At 42.8% G+C, this 18,626-nt stretch overlaps 1 protein-coding gene across 1 annotated transcript in view; it reads right to left on the reverse strand.

Annotated features, from left to right (window-relative positions):
• Positions 1-11,711, reverse strand: part of LOC122558892 (interleukin-17 receptor C-like) — a 69,711-nt gene extending 58,000 nt beyond the window's left edge. Inside the window, exon 1 of the mRNA XM_043707807.2 lies at positions 11,231-11,711. Within this exon, the coding sequence (XP_043563742.2) occupies positions 11,231-11,326 (96 nt within the window). The 5' untranslated portion in view covers positions 11,327-11,711. The remainder of the gene's footprint in view (positions 1-11,230) is intronic.
• Positions 11,712-18,626: the final 6,915 nt, after the last annotated feature.

An 18,626-nucleotide genomic window follows, 5' to 3' on the forward strand; every position in this document is an offset into this window, starting at 1 on the left:
CTACTTCCCTGTCAGGGGTGATTTTTTTAATAGATATTTTTATTGAAAATTTAACATATTTTTACAAGTTTACAAATTAAAAAAATGAAAATATAAACATTGATAAATAATTAAATCTTAAATAAATAATAACCAAAATTTATCAAACAAAAAAAAGATACCAAGAAAAAAAACAAAACTCAACTAACTACTAATCTAACCTACAACTAACCAGAGTGTAGGGGGTGATTCTTGATGTTCACTTGATAAACTTTCTCTGATGATTAACAGTAGCAAAAGGAGGAGAGGAGTCATTTTGATTTCAGGCAATATTCATTATTGAGTACTCAATATTATCATACTCAATACTAAAAGTTTACATCTCTTCAAATTATCATATGCTTTCATGATCCTGCCATGTGTATGGAAATCTTTTGCATAAACAATTGTCTGAAAACTAGCTACCATTGGGTACTCATCCTTGAAGTTAATGCTTAATTCCACCGACCAATTACGTCTGTATTGTTCATGTTTGTACACATACATCAGTGTCATAGGAACAATTTGTCTACAATATAATTCAAACAGCTCCACCCTATTTATTTTTAATTCTTGAAATCCTTGCATACAGAAACACCTTTGATCATCTTCAGTGATTACAATTGTCAGATACATTTCAAACTACCATTCAGATATTCCCCAAAACTCATTAATTCACAATGCCTTCTGGTTATGAAGAAGCAATTCTATTTTAACATCAAAATCCCCAATGGCTTTTCCCTTTCCTATCTCTATAATCTCCTATTGTTCTCTGAGATAACTGCATTTCTCTAAATGGGGGACCATTCAGTTGCCAGACCCTCCCAGCACCTTTGTGTAAGAGAGGTCTTTGGTTTTGTTGGGACAATTTAAGTTCAATATCTTATTTGTTTGTTTGAAATGCAACTGTGCAGTACTGAACTGCTTTTTGTGTCAATATATACAAAGAGATTTTTATGAATAAATATATTTTTGAAATAAAGAAAATGCAGACTGTGTTCAATCACAAGATAATACGTTATTTCTGGAAGATTACCTCATTGGATGGAATTTCCCTTGGTGGTGGGTGGGATCCAGGAGTGCAGGTGAGTGGTAGGAAGTAATTGGGAAATCACAAACCAAAACTTTCTGTATTTGTTCACACATATTGTCAATATTAATTAATTTTAAATGTACTGATAATTTCATTAGCATACACTGAACATGAAGCTCAGTGACAGTCTGGTTTGAGAATCTAAGGAAAACATGGGACTCAAATTTATTTTTCTTTTAGTTATTTGTTCCTGGGATGTGTGTGTCTCTAGCTGGGTCAGCATTTATAATCCCTCAAGAGGTTGGTGCTTTCTTAGCTGCAGCCTGTGTGTTGAAGGCATTTCCACAGTGTTGTTAGCAAAGGGATTTTGCCTATGGTGACAAAGGAATGGTGACTTGGAGAAGAGCCTATAAGTGGTGTTCCTATGAAACTGTTGCCTTTCTCCTTCTAGACTTTGGAGATTTTCTTTATTTGGGAAAATTAAAACATAAGCAAATGAGCCATTGTAAATGCATAAAGTTTCAAAACATTCAACTGCGAAAACTTCTCTATTCTTCAGCTGAGCTGTAAAATGGCACTTTTTTTAATTCACGAAGAAGCATCAGAAAAATGACTTATTCCCAGCGAAACCTTCATGTTTTAAAACTGCGGGCATGCAGGAAATTCACATGTACTGCTTTTTTAGCTTGACATATTCATAGCCATTGTATTGAGGCGAGATGCAATCACTGGCAGGAATTCTAGTATAGACACAATGCGCCAAATTACTCCCTCTGAACCATAACTAGTCTGTGATTCTGTGAACTAATACACCCTCCGAGGTAACTGCATTGTTCTAAATCTGACCTCTTGTGCTTGCACAATCATAACTGCTTCATCACTGCTGGCTTTGCTGTCAGATGTCTGGCCCTAAGCTCTGGAATTCCTGCTTTTAACCTCTGTGCCTCCAGCTCACTTTTCTTTTTTAAGATACCTCCTGAAAGCTACAACTTGGAACTTGGTCAACTGAAACTATCCTTTGGTGGCTTATTTTATAGTGTTCTTGTGAAGACTCTTGAGGTATTTTGTTGCATTAAAGGTGCTATATAAATGAAAGGTGTTGTTATTGCAGAACAATATTAGGCAGTTGAGATTGTGTAACAAAACTGCAGTGTTTTAGCCCGAACCATAACAGCGAATGAAAGAGCTTATCAAAGCACTCAGATCCTATCTATGCATCACATCTTTTAATATCCCTCATACATGATCATTTCAACTAAAATTAACACCCCTTGAGTGAATTCATACTTTGGTCTGTTCTTCCATTGCAGTGGGCTTTAGTGGGCATATTGACAGAGCTAGTCTCTAGTAATTAATTTATGAATTTATTTTCTTGAGAAACCATTCCTCCTGCTTTCTCATCACTGTGTGTTAAAACTGGTAACTAGATGGAACAACAGGATGCTTGTTTGATGCAACAGGCTCTGACTTTTCATTTAATGTGAACAGGAAATATTGCAAAATTATTCTTCAGATAGCTTAACATTTTCCACTGAGAAGTAATATCGATATTACAGATGCATTCTGCTCCAAAATGTATTGTGTAAGATTTCTGAGTATATTAACTCGCAAGTACGTACATTCCTGGATATGTTGCATAATAGTAGCCTGTTTCACTGAAATTTAATACTGTTGTATAAACTTGTTGATTTCCTTTCGTAGTCAGTACTCAGTGAGTGGGAGGGGCTGTATGAGGTGAAAGTAAGAATCATTTGATCCAGGTAAAAGGGGAAGGAATGGGAAAGGGACAGGATGATGGGAAAGAGGTGGATGGAGACATCAGGGGGAAAAATTGAGAGGGGAAATCATTGAGAGGGTGGAGGGAGAAGGAAAGAGAGAGAAAGACAGGAAACTCTTTAAAGGAGGTCTATCATGGATGGGACGAATGTCCATCAATCTCTGATTTTTTTCCTCCAATCACCTTTTCCTTTATAAATTCCCATTTTCCTTCTGAGTCGGGTGTCCAGTTGCTCTTGACTCAGGAGAGAATTGGCACTTTTAACATGGGTTTTCCTACGGGCATAGCCTGGCATTGAGGTTTTCAATGCACATTGAGATGCAACAGTATAACTCAGTCAATATTTTTAATATACTGCAAAGGAAAATAAGAAATAAGAAAGGCCTGTCATCCCATTGGGTTCCTCTTTCTAGCCTACCCTACAAAGTGCACCACTCGACTCCACTTATTCAATCTTCCAAAGGAGGTAAAACAAGAACAAAGGAATCTAACATTAGGAATCACATTACATCTTACTCAAGTCATTCCATTGGTGACTTTCCCAGGATCTCGATAGGATTGGGAAAATGAGCTCGAAATTTCCTTGGTGCTGCTGGAGTGCCGCAGGAATGTTGTTTATCTTTATAAATAGTTCCCACTGCTCTTCTGGAAAAGGGGCAATGGGCTGGGAAGGGGGAGGCTGAGGAAATGCTTGTCCATTGTGTCAGGTCTTTGGGTTTTCTCAGGAGGCACTTTCATGAATTCAGCCTCACCAGTCACTCTTGCAAGCAGGAGTAAACAACTATGAGATTCAGGATTCAAAAGAGAGAATTCTGATTCTGCATGCCACAGTCACTGGAATGCGTCACAAGCTGCCAATGTCAATGTCAAAAAGTAGAATTAATATGTGCTCTTCAACTGAGACTGACACTCTAAAACAGTGAATAGTTTTATTAAGGTAAAGGAATAACACAGTGAATCAGACTTCTTACTATCCTCATCAATACACTGTGAAACAACCATCAATTAAAACTTGCCTTACCCCCAGGATGGAAAGGGGCAAACTCAAAACTATTCGGGCAATCTTTTCTGGGATTCTTCTGGTGTGTTACAGTAACTTTGACATGGGAGCTATTAGTTTTGTGACTGTGCAAGTAATTGAGAGGCCCAGGTCATGTTCTGGGGGCCAGGTTTGAATTCCACCTCAGCAGGTAACACTTGAATTCTATAGATATCTGGAATTAAAAGTCTAACCATGGCATTGTTCATTGTCATGAAAACACCTCTGTCATCACTAAGACCTTTAGGGAAACTACCATCCTTCTCTCATCTTGCCAATATGTGACTCCAGACCATCCCATTCTCAATAATGGGGGAGCCCAGCACATCAGGGTAAAAGATCAGACTGAAGCATTCTCAGCAATCTTCAGTGAGAAGTTCTGACTGGAAGGTTTGTTATAACTTCCTCCACACGACCCAGCATTGCATTTCAGTCTTCAGCCAATTCTATTCACTCCACATGATATCCAGGAGCACTGGATACTGCAAAGGCTATGGACCCTAAGAATATTCTGACTATAGTACTGAAGATTTGTGCTCTATAACTTGCTGTAATCTTAGCCAAGCTGATCGAGTACAGCTACAACATTGGCATCTATCTGACAACATGGAAAATTGTCCTGTACACAAAAAGCAGGACAAATTCAACCAGGCTCAATCAGTCTATTCTTGATCATCAATAAAGGGGTCATCAACTGAACTATCAAGCAGCAGTTGCTCATCAATATCCTGCTCAGTTCTGTCAGGGTCAGTAAGCTCCTGACCTCAGTACAGCCTTGGTCCAAAGTAAACAAAAAAGTTGATTTCCAGACGTGAAGGTGGAGTGACTGCCCTTGACATCAAGGGCACATTTGACCAAGTGTGGTATCAAGGAGCCCTAGCAAAACTGGAATCAATGGGAACCATGGAGAAGAATCTCTGTTGCTTAGAGTCAAATTGGGCACATAGGAAGATGGTTGTGGTTATTGGAGGTCAGTCAGTTCATCTCCAGGACATCTCTGCAGGAGTTCCTCAGGAAAGTGTCCGAGGCCCAAACATCTTCAGCTGCTTCATCAATGACCTTCCCCTGATCAGGTCAGAAGTGAGGACATTTGCTGATGATTGAACCATGTTCAGCACCATATGTGACTCCTCACATACTGAAGCAGTCCATATACAAATGCAACAAGGCCTGGACAGGATCTAGGTTTGGGCTGACAAGCGGCAAGAAATGTTCGTGTCACATGAGTGCCAACAAAATAGAATCTAACTATCAGTTCTTGACAGTTAGTGGCATAACGATCATTGAATTCCAATATAAATAAATACCTTGGGGATTATCATTGACCAGAAACTAAACTAGACCAGTCATACAAGTAATTTGGCTATAACAGCAGGTCAGAGGCTAGGAATTTTTGGGAGTTACCTCCTGACTCCCAAAGCCTGTATACCATCCACAAGGCACAAGTCAGGAGTGTGATGAAATACTCCCCACTTGCCTGAATGAGTGCAGCACCAATAACACTCAAGAAGCTTGACACCACCCAGGGCAAGCAGCTCACTTAATTGACACCACATCCACAAATATGCAATGCTACTACACATCAGGGATGAAGGCAGCAGTATGCACTAATTGTAAGATGCCCTGTTTAAATTCATCAAGGCTTCTTAGGCAGCACCTTCCAAACACACGACCAGTTCCCTCTAAAAGGACACGGGCAGCAGATACATAGGAAGGCCACCATCTGCAAATTCCCTTCTAAGCCAGTCACCATCCAACTTGGAAATATTTCACCATTCCTTCACTGTTGTGGTTCAAAGTCCTGGAATTCCCTCCCTAATGACATTGTTGGTCAAACAGCAACACATGAACTGCAGTCCAGCCAGTGATGCCCACATCCCATGCAAGATCCAAAAACCTTGGTTCCACCTGTTGCACTGTTAAAGTGGAAAAAGCTCTGAGAAGCTTTCTGTCTGGGAGCCATAAGTCACATATGAACTAAATCAATGAAGCATATGTAGTCATTGGTGAGTCACTGTCACTCAGTCGTCTATCAAAAAGAAAAATAAGGAATCAATTAACATCTCCCTTTCTCAAAGGTCTCACAATACAGCTGTCATTCAAACCCACAATGTCACAATGGGCCCTGCTTCTCCGATCTGTCCAAGCACAGGTTGCAATCACCTCTGCACCCAAGTCTGATACCTAAGGTCAGTAACTCATTTCTCGATGCAAATCATGAAATAATTACCAATGGCAATGAAGCACAATTACAGTATTTGAAAATAGTTATCACATTAGACATTCCATTGTGCTCTCCTTAACAGTCTTCGAAAACACACTGCAGCCTGTTCAACTGAAAAGTGAGCTGTTTGAGAAACACTTTTTTTTTCTCTTTGTATTTTAACCTTTCACGTACTGATTCCACAGTGGAGATTCTCCACCATAAGTTTATGAAAACCATAAATTTGGTTATCTATAAAGACAATTATTTTCATTGTCTTCAGCTGCCTTTTTTAACCCTTGTAAGAGACTTAACCACCATACAATGTCCCATTGGTCACCCTACATGTAAAAACTATGGCAGCAACCATTGATTTCAATTGAATGGAACTTCAGTTCACTGCACTGGTGACATTTTGGTTACCAAAACCACTCCCTCTCCCCCTCCCTCAGTGTGACAGATCTTATTGGTAGTACCAAATTTAAGAACATTTTCCCCTTAATGGAAAGCATGAGCTTGGCTCAACAGCAAGCACTCTCACCTCAGTGTCAGAAAGCAATAGTTTAAAATCCCAATTATCTTGTCCTTCAGCACAACTCTGAGGAAATGCAAAACTGTGGGAGTGCCTATCCACCAACAGTTGTGAAGGATTTCATGCAAGAATCTTTTTTCAACCAACACCATCAATAACCCAGATTCAAGTCCTACCCGCTATGAGAAATTGTGGACTGGCTGCTGGCGATCAGAGTTGAGAGTGTAGTGTGGGAAAAGCACAGCAGGTCAGGCAGCATCCTAGGAGCAGGAGAATCGACGTTTAGGGCATAAGCACTCCTGCTCCTGTTGCTTGACCTGCTGTGCTTTTCCAGCACCACACTCTCGGCTCAAGTCCTACCTGATTTAGAGATATGCGATAACACCTCTGAACAGGTTAATTAGAAAACATCTAACTTCTTTGCTACCACATTTAGATTAGATTACTCACAGTGTGGAAACAGGCCCTTCGGCCCAGCAAGTCCACATTGACCCTCCGAAGAGCAACCCACCCAGACCCATTCCCCTACATTTACCCCTTCATCTAACACTACGGGCAATTTAGCATGGCCAATTCACCTAACCTGCACCTATCCATATTGAAACAATAACTAGACAAGTAAACAGTGGGATGGGGTACTTTCCTCTTTCCTGAATGAGTGAGGTCCAACTACACTGCACAGGCTCAACAGTATCTAAAACAAAACTAACATCTTGATCAATACCTCATCAATGAACGTTACCATTCTCTTCCACTGTCATTGGCATACAGTATCAGCAGTGTAAACCATCTTTCAGATGTAAATTGAAGCAACTCACCAAGACACATTTCAAAACTCCTTCAAACACACACACTCTGTATCATATAGAGGAACAAGGGAAACACATACATGGGAATGCCACATTTGCAAGTTATCCATCATTGGCTGGGACATAACTTTCTGACTTCCCTTACTAACAATACTGATGGCGCACTGGCACCAAATAGGCATCAGTAAAAGGCAACTCTTTGCAATGTTCTGCAATGTTCATATCTCAACAAGCAATAAAATAAACTTCAAAGTAATGTGTGCTGTTCAAAGTTCTTTGAGATCTGATAAGATGCCATATTTAAAAGCAATTTCTTTCATTAAGATTGAAATATTATTAAACTGCTCACTGATGCTAACAGCAAGTAATATCAAACTATCCTCCCCCAGTTTTCTAATACACTAATCACAAGTGCTTGATGGTTCATCTGTGATGCAAAGTTTGAAATATTTTGTATGGTGTGCTGTTTTAGAAGGGAATAAATTCCGTCAATGTTTAGTTTTTCTTAAACCTCGCAAGTCTTAGGTTATTTAGTTCTATTAATATCGTTCAGGTTAAATATCTTATACATATCCATGTTATTAGATTAGATTAGATTACTTACAGTGTGGAAACAGGCCCTTCGGCCCAACAAGTCCACACCGACCCTCTGAAGAGCAACCCACCCAGACCCATTCCCCTACATTTACCCCTTCACCTAACACTACAGGCAATTTAGCATGGCTAATTCACCTAACCTGCACATTTTTTTTGGACTATGTTGGACTTGTTATATGGGGCTTTCAGCATTATAACAACCCAATAACCTAACTCACCTCCAATCTTCACTCAGATTAGAAAACAAAGGTTAGGAATACTGCAGCAAGTAATTCACTCCCTGAATCCTCACAGCCTCCACCATCTACAAGGCACAGGTGAGAAATGTGATGGAGTATGACCCACTTGCCTGGATGAGTACAACTCCAATAACACTCAAGAAGCTTGATATTATCCAGCACAAACCATTCCACTTGAATGGCATCACAACCACAAGCATCCACTCCCTTCACCACCAATGGTCTGTAGCAGCAGTATGTACTATCTGCAAGATGCACCTCAGAAATTCACCAGAGATCCTTAGACAGCAGCTTCCAAACGCACAGTCACTTCCATCTAGAAGGACAAGGGCAGTAAACACATGGGAACACCACGACCTGCATGTTGCCCTCTGAAGCATTCACCAATATATCACCATTCCTTTACTGTCGCTGGGTCAAAATCCTGGAATTCCCTCCTTAAAATGTGTTGTAGATCTACCTAGAGCACACTGACTGCAGCAGTTCAAGAAGGCAGCTTACTGCCATCTTTGAAGGCAACTCAAGATGGGTAACAAATGTTATTTCAGCCAGTGACACCCAAGTCCCACAAGTGAATTAAAAAAGCCAAGGCCCCATCTGCTTACTCAGGCTGATGTAAAGAGATCACATGGTATAATTCAAAGACTATTAGTGGGGGTTCTCCCCAGTTTCCTTTCCAATATTTGTCCCCCAGTCCCACCACAGAAACTGAGTGTCTGGTTATTGTTGTAATGGAATTTTGTTCTGCCTTATTTCCTGCATTGTGTCAATGATTACACTTCAAAGGAACTTCATTGGCTGTAATTCATTTTGAGACATTCAGAGGTTATGGATGATGCTCTGTAATGGCAAATCTTCTCGAGTTCATTTCTCCATTCAGGATAATTACTTACAACAAAGCTTCTGCTGTACAATCAACTCCTTAGGATTTGCGGCATAGTTAACAAAATGTTCTGATTTACTGATTTTCAACTTTGGAATATGCTGTAAGTTGTAGGATGCACCATACTCTTGACTACATTACACACAAACTGTCTGAAGTTTTAAGGCAACAAGTGAACATTGTATGCACCATCTCAATTGAAGATGTATTGTGGACTTATAACACAGTCCAGTATGTATTAGTTATAACTTAATCAAATAAGGATTTTTCATCTTTGCGCATTTGTAATGTTTTCTCAGTTTTTGTCAGACCTGATATTCAGGAAATCAACAAAAACAGAGCAGCCAAGGGTGAAAAGACAATAAAGATTGCACTGTCTGATTGAAGAGGCAATGATGCTGGAATTGTCTAATTGCAAGTAGACAAAAAGAAATTAAGGGTTGGTTGATGCTGCTGCTCTGTGTTAACTGATCCCCCATGACAATGCATAAACAACATTGAGAATATGTATGGGATGTAGAAGCAGGATTGGTGTATAATTGAACTGGGAAGAACAGGGAAGGAATAGAGGTCAGACGAGAGGAAGGAGAAGGATGCATAGAGGAGGACAAGGAAAGAAAGTCAGTAGTTGAAGAGCCATGACAATCTCTCACAATTTCCATCAACTGAGTATTTGCAAAAGTGATTGTCCTTTTGCGGCTTGACTTTTTCCTCTCTCATAACTCCATATTGGGAGCTCTGTGTAAAATCTGTTATGTTTTTATCACTGAGTTGTAACATTCCTCTATACTCTATGTAACCACACTGTGTCTCTGAAGTATAATATTGCTGTATTCCTGGGTAATTAAAGGTATTTCACACAGTACTAAGCTCTCAGCCAGGCACACCTTAATAGCAATAACTACATCATACCTCAAAATACCTGCAGGGCAATTCTGATATGCTCTTATTTTATCATGACTAATGTGAAGTAATCAAGACGCAATTCCAGTTACTGAGCAGGTAGGAAACAAGCAACCAACGCATTTAGAAAGACTAATTTTCCTCAACTTAATTCTGCCAGCAATGTTACTGTCTCTCCTATACATCATATCCTTTTAAAATATGTTTACATTATAAATAGGTTGCAACATTTTTTTGAAGAAATAAAGAAAAATCATAGAATCCCTATAGTGTGGTAGCAGGTCATTCAGCCCATCCAGCCCACACTGACTCTCCAAAGAGCATTCTAGGTGAAAGTGGGTACTGCAGAAGCTGGAGAACCCTGCATTTCCCATGGCTAATCTACCTAGCCTGCACATCCCTGAATACTATGGTCAATTTTACCGCTGCTAGTCCACCTAACCTGCACATCTTTAGACTGTGGGAGGAAACCTACGCAGAAACAGGGAGAATGCGCAAATTCTACAGAGATAAACACCCAAGGCTGGCATTGAATCTAGGACCCTAGCACTGTGAGGCAGCAGTGCTCACTACTGAGCCACTGTGCAGGTCCCAATAAATGTATTTAAAGTATGTTAGAGCTCATAATATTTCGAACAGCGCACAGTACAGAACAGCCACTCGACCCAAATAATCTCGCCATTCCCCCAGGTCTAGACGCTATGCGCATATCCTGGAGAAGTACAGAGGAATCTCATGTCTCAATTAAATTGGATTCTTCACTGTCCCAGAGTGCCCATGATGTTCCCTAGTGGGCACCAGAGCATTTAACTTCAATATTACTGTTCCTTCACCATTACTGGAACAAAATGTCCTTCCTTACAGCACTGTGTGTATGTCCACATCATATGTCCCTCAGTTCACAAAGATAACTAACTACCGCCTTCTAAAGAGCATTCCGCAGACTCTGGGGAGTTTGAAGTGTCAGGGAACAGGAGAGTCTGCAGCTGGCTGTAACTAATTCACTTTAAAGATCCACTCTGCTTCTGTAAAAACTAAATGGCTCCCATCCGTGACTGCGGACATCGATACTGCCGGGGAGTAATAATGAAACACAGAGAGAGAGAGAAATCCCAGCGACAATCAATAACTGTGGAGGGGGATTCATGGCAAAGAGGTGAGCAGGAATTAAGGTTCACAATAAGGTCTGAGTCTCACCTCATGGGGGCAACTGACTTCCAGTGAAGGTTCATCGGAGGTAGCCAGGCAGAGAGCTCCAGGTAGCAGCAGGAACAGCCAGAGCTCAGGCTGCATCTCGCTGAACGAGGGAGGGAGAATGAAACTCGCTTCACTTTCGACTGGATGACCCGAGAGCTGGCAATCGCGAATCCCATCTCACCAAAAGCCAGCTCCCATCTCTCTCTCTCACTCACTCACTCACTCACTCACAGTCTCTCTCACACACACACAGCATCCGAGCTTTGGCAGATCGCAGCCACACAACGTTACAGCTGCTCCTTTTCTTGTTGCAAGTCAGGATCCTGTGAAACTCCCAGCCCTTCTGCTCTTTGACTGTAACAGGTGTCAGTGCTTCCTGCAAGGGGCCGGCCCTCCCATTCCACTGGGTCCCTGCAGCCTCCAAAACTCACGTTCGGCTGAACAAACGGGGAGCAAAAGGACAACTTCAGAGTCCAATTTCCTGTCCAGGATACTGAATTATAGTACAGAGTGCGTGTTTCAAGAGGAACCTTAGAGGAGGTCCCACACTTTATCCTCACAGCCAATGAAGCAGTGAGGCGGTCTTATTCCTCCCACGGTTCATGTCCTCAATAAAGTGTTTAAAAGATTACATACTGGAAGAGGAATGGTGTACTGGCTGCAATCGTAGGTCAGTGTTCCTTTTCTTTGTAAATATATTTATTAGCAACTTTTTTAACTTTACAAATATATAAAATTATTGAAACAACAATCAACCACAAATATCAGTATAATAAAAAGAAAAAAACACAAATAATACAACTACTGAAAATGTGTTGCTGGAAAAGCGCAGCAGGTCAGGCAGCGTCCAAGGAACAGGAGAATCGACGTTTCGGGCATAAGCCCTTCGTCAGGAATTCCTGAAGAAGGGCTCATGCCCGAAACGTCGATTCTCCTGTTCCTTGGATGCTGCCTGACCTGCTGCGCTTTTCCAGCAACACATTTTCAGCTCTGATCTCCAGCATCTGCAGCCCTCACTTTCTCCTACAATACGACTACTATCTACTAACTATTAACCTACTCTATAATACAAAGCAAACCCTAACACTGTGCAAAGCAACACCAAAAAAAGAAAGAAAAGCAAAAAAACAAAAAAACCCCACAAAATACAGAACAGCCATGCTGGGCGCAAAGCTCCCAACAAAGGAACGGGAGCATTGTATACATGCCCGTATTAACTCGGGAGACCCCTCCAGGGCCCAGGGCTTGACAAATCTAATCATCCTGGTTAAACAAACGTCCTAGTTAAGATAACTGACAAATCTATATCCAAATAACTCAAGTAGGGCTGCCATGTCTTATAAAAATTGTCTGTTGTGTGGTACACCATGTTTGTAAAAAGGTCCAAGGGAATGTGCTCCATAGTTAATTTCTGCCATCCCAGCAAGCCCGGTGGGTTCTCAGGCACCCATTTCATCAGAATATTCTTCCGTGCACAGTTTGCAAGAATATTAAATAGTTTCTTCCCATGTCCGTCTAAAGATGGTAAATTCGGTCGACCTAAGAGGAGAGATATCGGGTCTACTTTGACTTCAGTCCTCAATACCCTCCCTATCTCTCCTGCCACAGCGCTCCAGTAAACACAGAGCCTGTGGCATGTCCATAAGCAATGGGTCAGAGTACCTACACTTATTTTACATTTGGGGCACACTGAAGATACCCCTTTTTTAAACTTCGCCAGATGGTCTGGTGCCAGATAAGCCCTGTGCAGAACTTTTAACTGCGTAGCACATGTCCTAATACAGATTGAGATCTTTCGAGCATTCTCCCATATGTTCTCCCATGTTTCAGAAGAGATCTCCACTCCCAGCTCTTGCTCCCAGACCTCATATAAGCGGTTAATATCCTGCCAGGCCCTGCCACCCAGCAGACGATAGAGGGCACTAACCGAAAGGGTGCTTGTGGACCGTAGCAACAATCTCTCTGTATCGGGCTTATAGGGCTCAGTGAGAAGCTTCTGGATGAAATCCCTAACCTGAAAAACATGGAAAAGATCTCTGCTGGGCAACCCGTATTTGCGGCTCAGTTGCTCAAAAGACCTCTCCCTCAAACAAGTCTCCCAAACTAGAAACTCCTCTCGCTGCCCATAGTTTGAACCCTGAGTCCATCATCTCTAGTTGGAACCCTGGCATGCCAACTATAGGTGTAAGTGGCAAAGTTGTGGATAAACAACCCTGACTCTGACATATCGCCCTCCATGCATTGACTGTACTAATGACAATGGGGTTCCGGCAGTGGTCCATTCTGTCCTCATCTTATCCATGAACAATAGGTTAATAAGAGGGCACTTTGCCTGGGAGGCCTCAATATTCAGTCATATTAAGTTTGGATCGTTACCTACCCAATCGCAGACAAAGGACAGCAGGGAACTCAATTGATACCTCCTGATGTCTGGGAAATCAACTCCTCCCCCTCCTTGAGGCAACTGCAATTTAGTAAGTTTAATGAGGGGCCGCCCTCGATGCCAGACAAAGGAACCAAACCACCCCATAAGCTTCCACAGCGTTGACCTGGGAAACATTATAGGGAGCATACACATGGGATAAAGCAAATGAGGAAGAACATTCAGCTTAATGAGAGATATTTGGCCCAGCCATGAAATTGGAAGAGCCTCCCATCTCTGGAGATCTCGCCTAATATTGTCGAGCAAGTGAGCAAAGTTAGTCCGAAATAACAGATCAAACTTGGGGGTAATAAAAATGCCTAGGTACTGGAACCCTGCCCGTGACCACTTAAAAGGGAACTTAGGGCCACCTTCAACTTTTGGCACATCCTTAAGGTTCCTCAAAGGCATAGCCTCCGATTTTGCAAAGTTAATCTTATATCCTGAAACAGCCCCAAATGAATTGATACATTGTATCAAATGGGGTATGGAGGTCATTGGGTTTGATAAAAACAGAAGGACATCATCCGTGTACAGTGTAATCTTGTGTTCCCTCGATCCCACTTTCGGAGCGGTTATGTGGACATTCTGACGAATGGCCTCTGCCAGTGGCTCTATCACCAACATATACAACAACGGTGAGAGGGGGCAGCCTTGCCAACTACCCCTACCAATCGTAAAATGCCCAGACTTCACCCCGTTGGTGATGACCGCAGCCAGAGGGTGGCGATATAAAGCCTCCACCCAATGAGCAAAGATTCCAACCAACCCGAACTGTTCTAAGACATAAAAAAGATACGAAAGCTGCACCTGATGTGGCCTCCTCTATATTGGGGAGACAGGCCACCTACTTGCGGAACGTTTCAGAGAACACCTCTGGGACACCCGGACCAACCAACCCAACTGCCCTGTGGCTCAACACTTCAACTCCCCCGCCCACTCCACCAAGGACCTTGGACTCCTCCATCGCCAGACCATAGCAACACGATGGCTGGAGGAAGAGCGCCTCATCTTCCGCCTAGAAACCCTCCAACCATAAGGGATGAACTCAGATTTCTCCAGTTTTCTCATTACCCCTCCACCCACCTTGTCTCAGTCCCAACCCTCAAACTCAGCACCACCTTCCTAACCTGCAATCTTCTTCCTGACCTCTCCGCTCCCACCCCCACTCTGGCCTATCACCCTCACCTTAACCTCCTTCCACCTATCGCATTTCCAACCCCCCTCCCCCAAGTTCCTCCTCCCTACCTTTTATCTTAGCCTGCTTGGCACATTCTCCTCATTCCTGAAGAAGGGCTCATGCCCGAAACGTCGATTCTCCTGCTCCTTGGATGCTGCCTGACATGCTGCACTTTTCCAGCAACACATTTTCAGCTCTGATCTCCAGCATCTGCAGTCCTCACTTTCTCCCATAAAAAAGATGCGGCCATTCCACCCGGTCAAATGCTTTCTCTGCATCTAAGGAAATCACCAACCCCTGAAGCAATCGTTGCTGACAAGCTTGGACCACATTCAGCAACCTTCTAATATTATTAGAGGACCTACGGCCCCTTATAAAGCCTGTCTGGTCCTCTTTAATAATATGGGGCAACACCCTTTCCAATCTCAGCACCAGGATCTTGGTCAGAATCTTGAAATCTGAATTTAATAGAGAGATGGGCCTGTATGAGGCACGATCCTCAGGAACCTTCCCCTTCTTAAGAATTAGGGGAATATTAGCTTCTCTCAAAGATGGTGGTAGGCGTTCATGCATGTAGGAGTGATTGTACATCTCCAACATCGGCCCTGATAGAATCCTTATAAACTCCTTATAAAACTCACCCAGAAGACCATCAGGGCCAGGGGCTTTCCCACTCTGAAGTTGCATAGCTGCCTCCCGTATTTCCTGTACTGTCAAGAGAGCAATAAGCAGAGAGGCCTGTTCCAAGGTTACCCCTGGGAGGTCCAGGTTCTTAAAAGAGGACTCCATTTTAGCCCTCCTGTCTTCACAACCTTCAGACTGATACAATTCAGAGTAAAAGCTCCGAAAAGCCTCATTAATCTTTTTAACATCGTATGTAAGGACCCCGGCGCTGTATCTGATTGCAGTAATGGATTGGGGAGCACGCTTTTTCCTAGTCAGGTATGCTAAATACTTCCCTGGCCTATCCCCATATTCAAACAGCCTCTGTCTAGCAAAAGCAAGATCTTTCTTTGTGTTTTGTGTCAGTATTGAATTCAAGGCAGCCCGAAGGGCCGAGATCCTCTGTAGCTTAGTCACCGAAGGCCGCGCAAAATGTGCTGCCTCCGCGGCTTTCAACCACGTCTCAAGTAGACGCTGCTGTTCCTCCTTCTGTCGTTTCCGGCTAGCCAAATAGGAAATAGCTAATCCCCTCACAAAGGCCTTCGCAGTCTTTCAGAGCATAGACAGACTACTAGCCGTGCCTGAGTTGATAGTCAATAATTCCTGAAACTCCCTAAAAAGTATTCCACAAATTTGGAATCCTTAAGGAGAAAAGGGTCCAAACGCCAGTGCTGCAAACCTAACCCTTCACTCTTGGCCTTAACCTCCAAATAAACTGCTGCATGATCAGAGATAGCTATATTCCCAATTTTACAACCCATAATTGAATCCACAAGGGCCAAAGGAGCCAGAAAGAGGACAATCCTTGTGTGACATTTATGTGGGTTTGAAAGAAAGGTGAAATCCCTGCCGGTAGGGTGAAGACATCTCCAAATATCCACCAGCCCCAACTCCTCGCATAAGTCAACTACCTGCTTGGCCTGCGAAGGAATAGTTGGGGGCCCAAAAGGCATCCTGTCCACTGTCGGATTCAAAAGACAGTTAAAATCCCCCCCTATAATAATGTGCCGTGTTCCAAAAGCACTCAACTTATAGAAAGCACTAATCAAAAATTTGAGGGGATGCGCTGGAGGACAGTAGACATTTAAAATGCCATATTCCTCCCCATGTATCAGGGCTTTAAGTATCACAAACTGCCCTGATCTTTCACCTGCTCTAATAATGTGAACGGAAGATTGTTCTGGATAAGTACCGCCACTCCCCTACTTATAGTAGTAAAGGATGGAAAGAATACCCTGTCATAACCCCCCTGTTGTAATTTCAGGTGTTTCCCATCATTAAGATGGGTTTCCTGCAACAAAGCGATATCAACTCTTTCCCTCTTAAGGCTAGAAAGCATTTTTTTCCTTTTAATAGGCGAATGAATTCCCTTAATGTTCCAGGTGCACCATTTAATAAGACACTTAGCCATATCCCCTTTCGGACACCCTTGAACCCCTCTGAGGGAGAACCCTGCTTACAAAGCGCCGAGCATAAGTAAATAAAGACTCATAGAATTGAAAAACCTATATATACAAAAGCTACTCTATCACAACTAGAAACAACTATTACTACCAAAAAACTACAAAGAAAATCAACTATAGCACCTTGAATGGAAGACTCTTCCCCCTGCCCATAGGGGGCACTCACCCTACCCATCCTCTCTTTCACAGCTCCTTCAAACCTGGACTGTGCCCCAGCCTTAGGCCAGAAAAAAAAACAAGGAGATGATCCTTAAATCAAAAGACAAAGTCAGGATGAATACTCCACCCATCCCTGGCTTCATGACACACCTACTTGTGACTAAAAGAGAAACAGAACAAATAAACAAAAAGGAGAGAGAGGAACAAAGAACATCCACAAAATTTCTCATCAGAACACCCAGTTATTAAAAAAAAGGAACAACTTATTCCAAAGTCTTTTCCCCCTCTTTCCAAAAAGGAAGTTATTTAGGAGAAGGAAAGGAATAAAAAAAAAGGGAAAACATGGGGAAAAATAGAAAAGAGAACAAACATTAACCACATTCTTCAGGCCAATCCGTCTATTTTAAACTGTCCACAAAGGTTTTAGCCTTATCCACCGAATCAAATGTATAAACTGGCTGAAGCGAAGTACTGCAGGGTATCTCATGGATGCCCAGGTTCCTCAGCCTCTTTTTAACTTCATCGAAGGACTTCCTCTTTTGGATTACAGCTGCTGAAAAATCCTGGAAAAACATGATTTTTGACCCCTTTTACAGCAGCGCCTGTGGATCTTTTCCCAGGGACTTGGAAGCTTCTATGACTTTTTGCTTGTCCTTATATGATCGGAAGTGGACTCGGATTGGGCGAAGACGCTGCACCGGCCCTGGCCTGTGCACTGTAACCCGATAAGCCCTTTCAATCTGAAGCCTGCTGGACTCGACGTGAAGGCCCAAAAACTTCGGCAGCCAGTTTTCAAAGAAGCTGACTGGCTTCTCACCTTCCTCACCTTCAGGGAGCCCGACAATTTAGAGATTTATCCTCCGACCTCGATTTTCGAGGTCGTCGATATGGTTTCGCAAGGCCAGCACCTCTCGCTCTGGATCTGACTGGATGAGGACTCCATCGCAGCTTCCGAGGCCTGAGTTTGACCCTCCACCTCCTCCAGCCTCTCCCCGAGGCCCTGAATTTCCTGCTCGTGCTTCTGCAGCATGGATGTGATAGGTTGGACCTGGGCACGGATCTCCCCACGGATCTCCTCAATCGCAGCTGCAACTTTCAAGGTCAGTCTCTCCATTGCCGCAGCCAATTCCTCTGAGTCTGTCAGTTCCCTGGGCGGTTCAGGAGGGGCTGCTGCTGCTGCAGTCTCTGGTGTGGTAGGTGCTACAGGGGAGTGTCCTCCCTGCTGCTGTTTGCTTATTCCTTTTCCCTTTGGCATCCTTTCCACTCCCAAATATTAACAAATATGTGTTCTGTAAGGTTTTAAACTAATATTTCCACCACATAAGTTGGCCAGGGATGGCAAAAAACACCGGTATGCCTTGGCTGTTAGGCAGAGCTGTCCACAGCAGTTCTACAGAATCGCCGCCATCTTGCTGAGTCCCCCATGTTCCTTTTTTTAAGAGTCTACACGCTGAACTGGTTTAAAAGCAAAATGCTGGAAATCTGAAACAAGCCCTGAAAATGCTGGAA

This window comes from Chiloscyllium plagiosum, unplaced genomic scaffold (assembly GCF_037043375.1).
Source record: "Chiloscyllium plagiosum isolate Xiang-an unplaced genomic scaffold, Cpla_swu_hap1 HiC_scaffold_14, whole genome shotgun sequence".
Lineage (NCBI taxonomy): Eukaryota > Metazoa > Chordata > Chondrichthyes > Orectolobiformes > Hemiscylliidae > Chiloscyllium > Chiloscyllium plagiosum.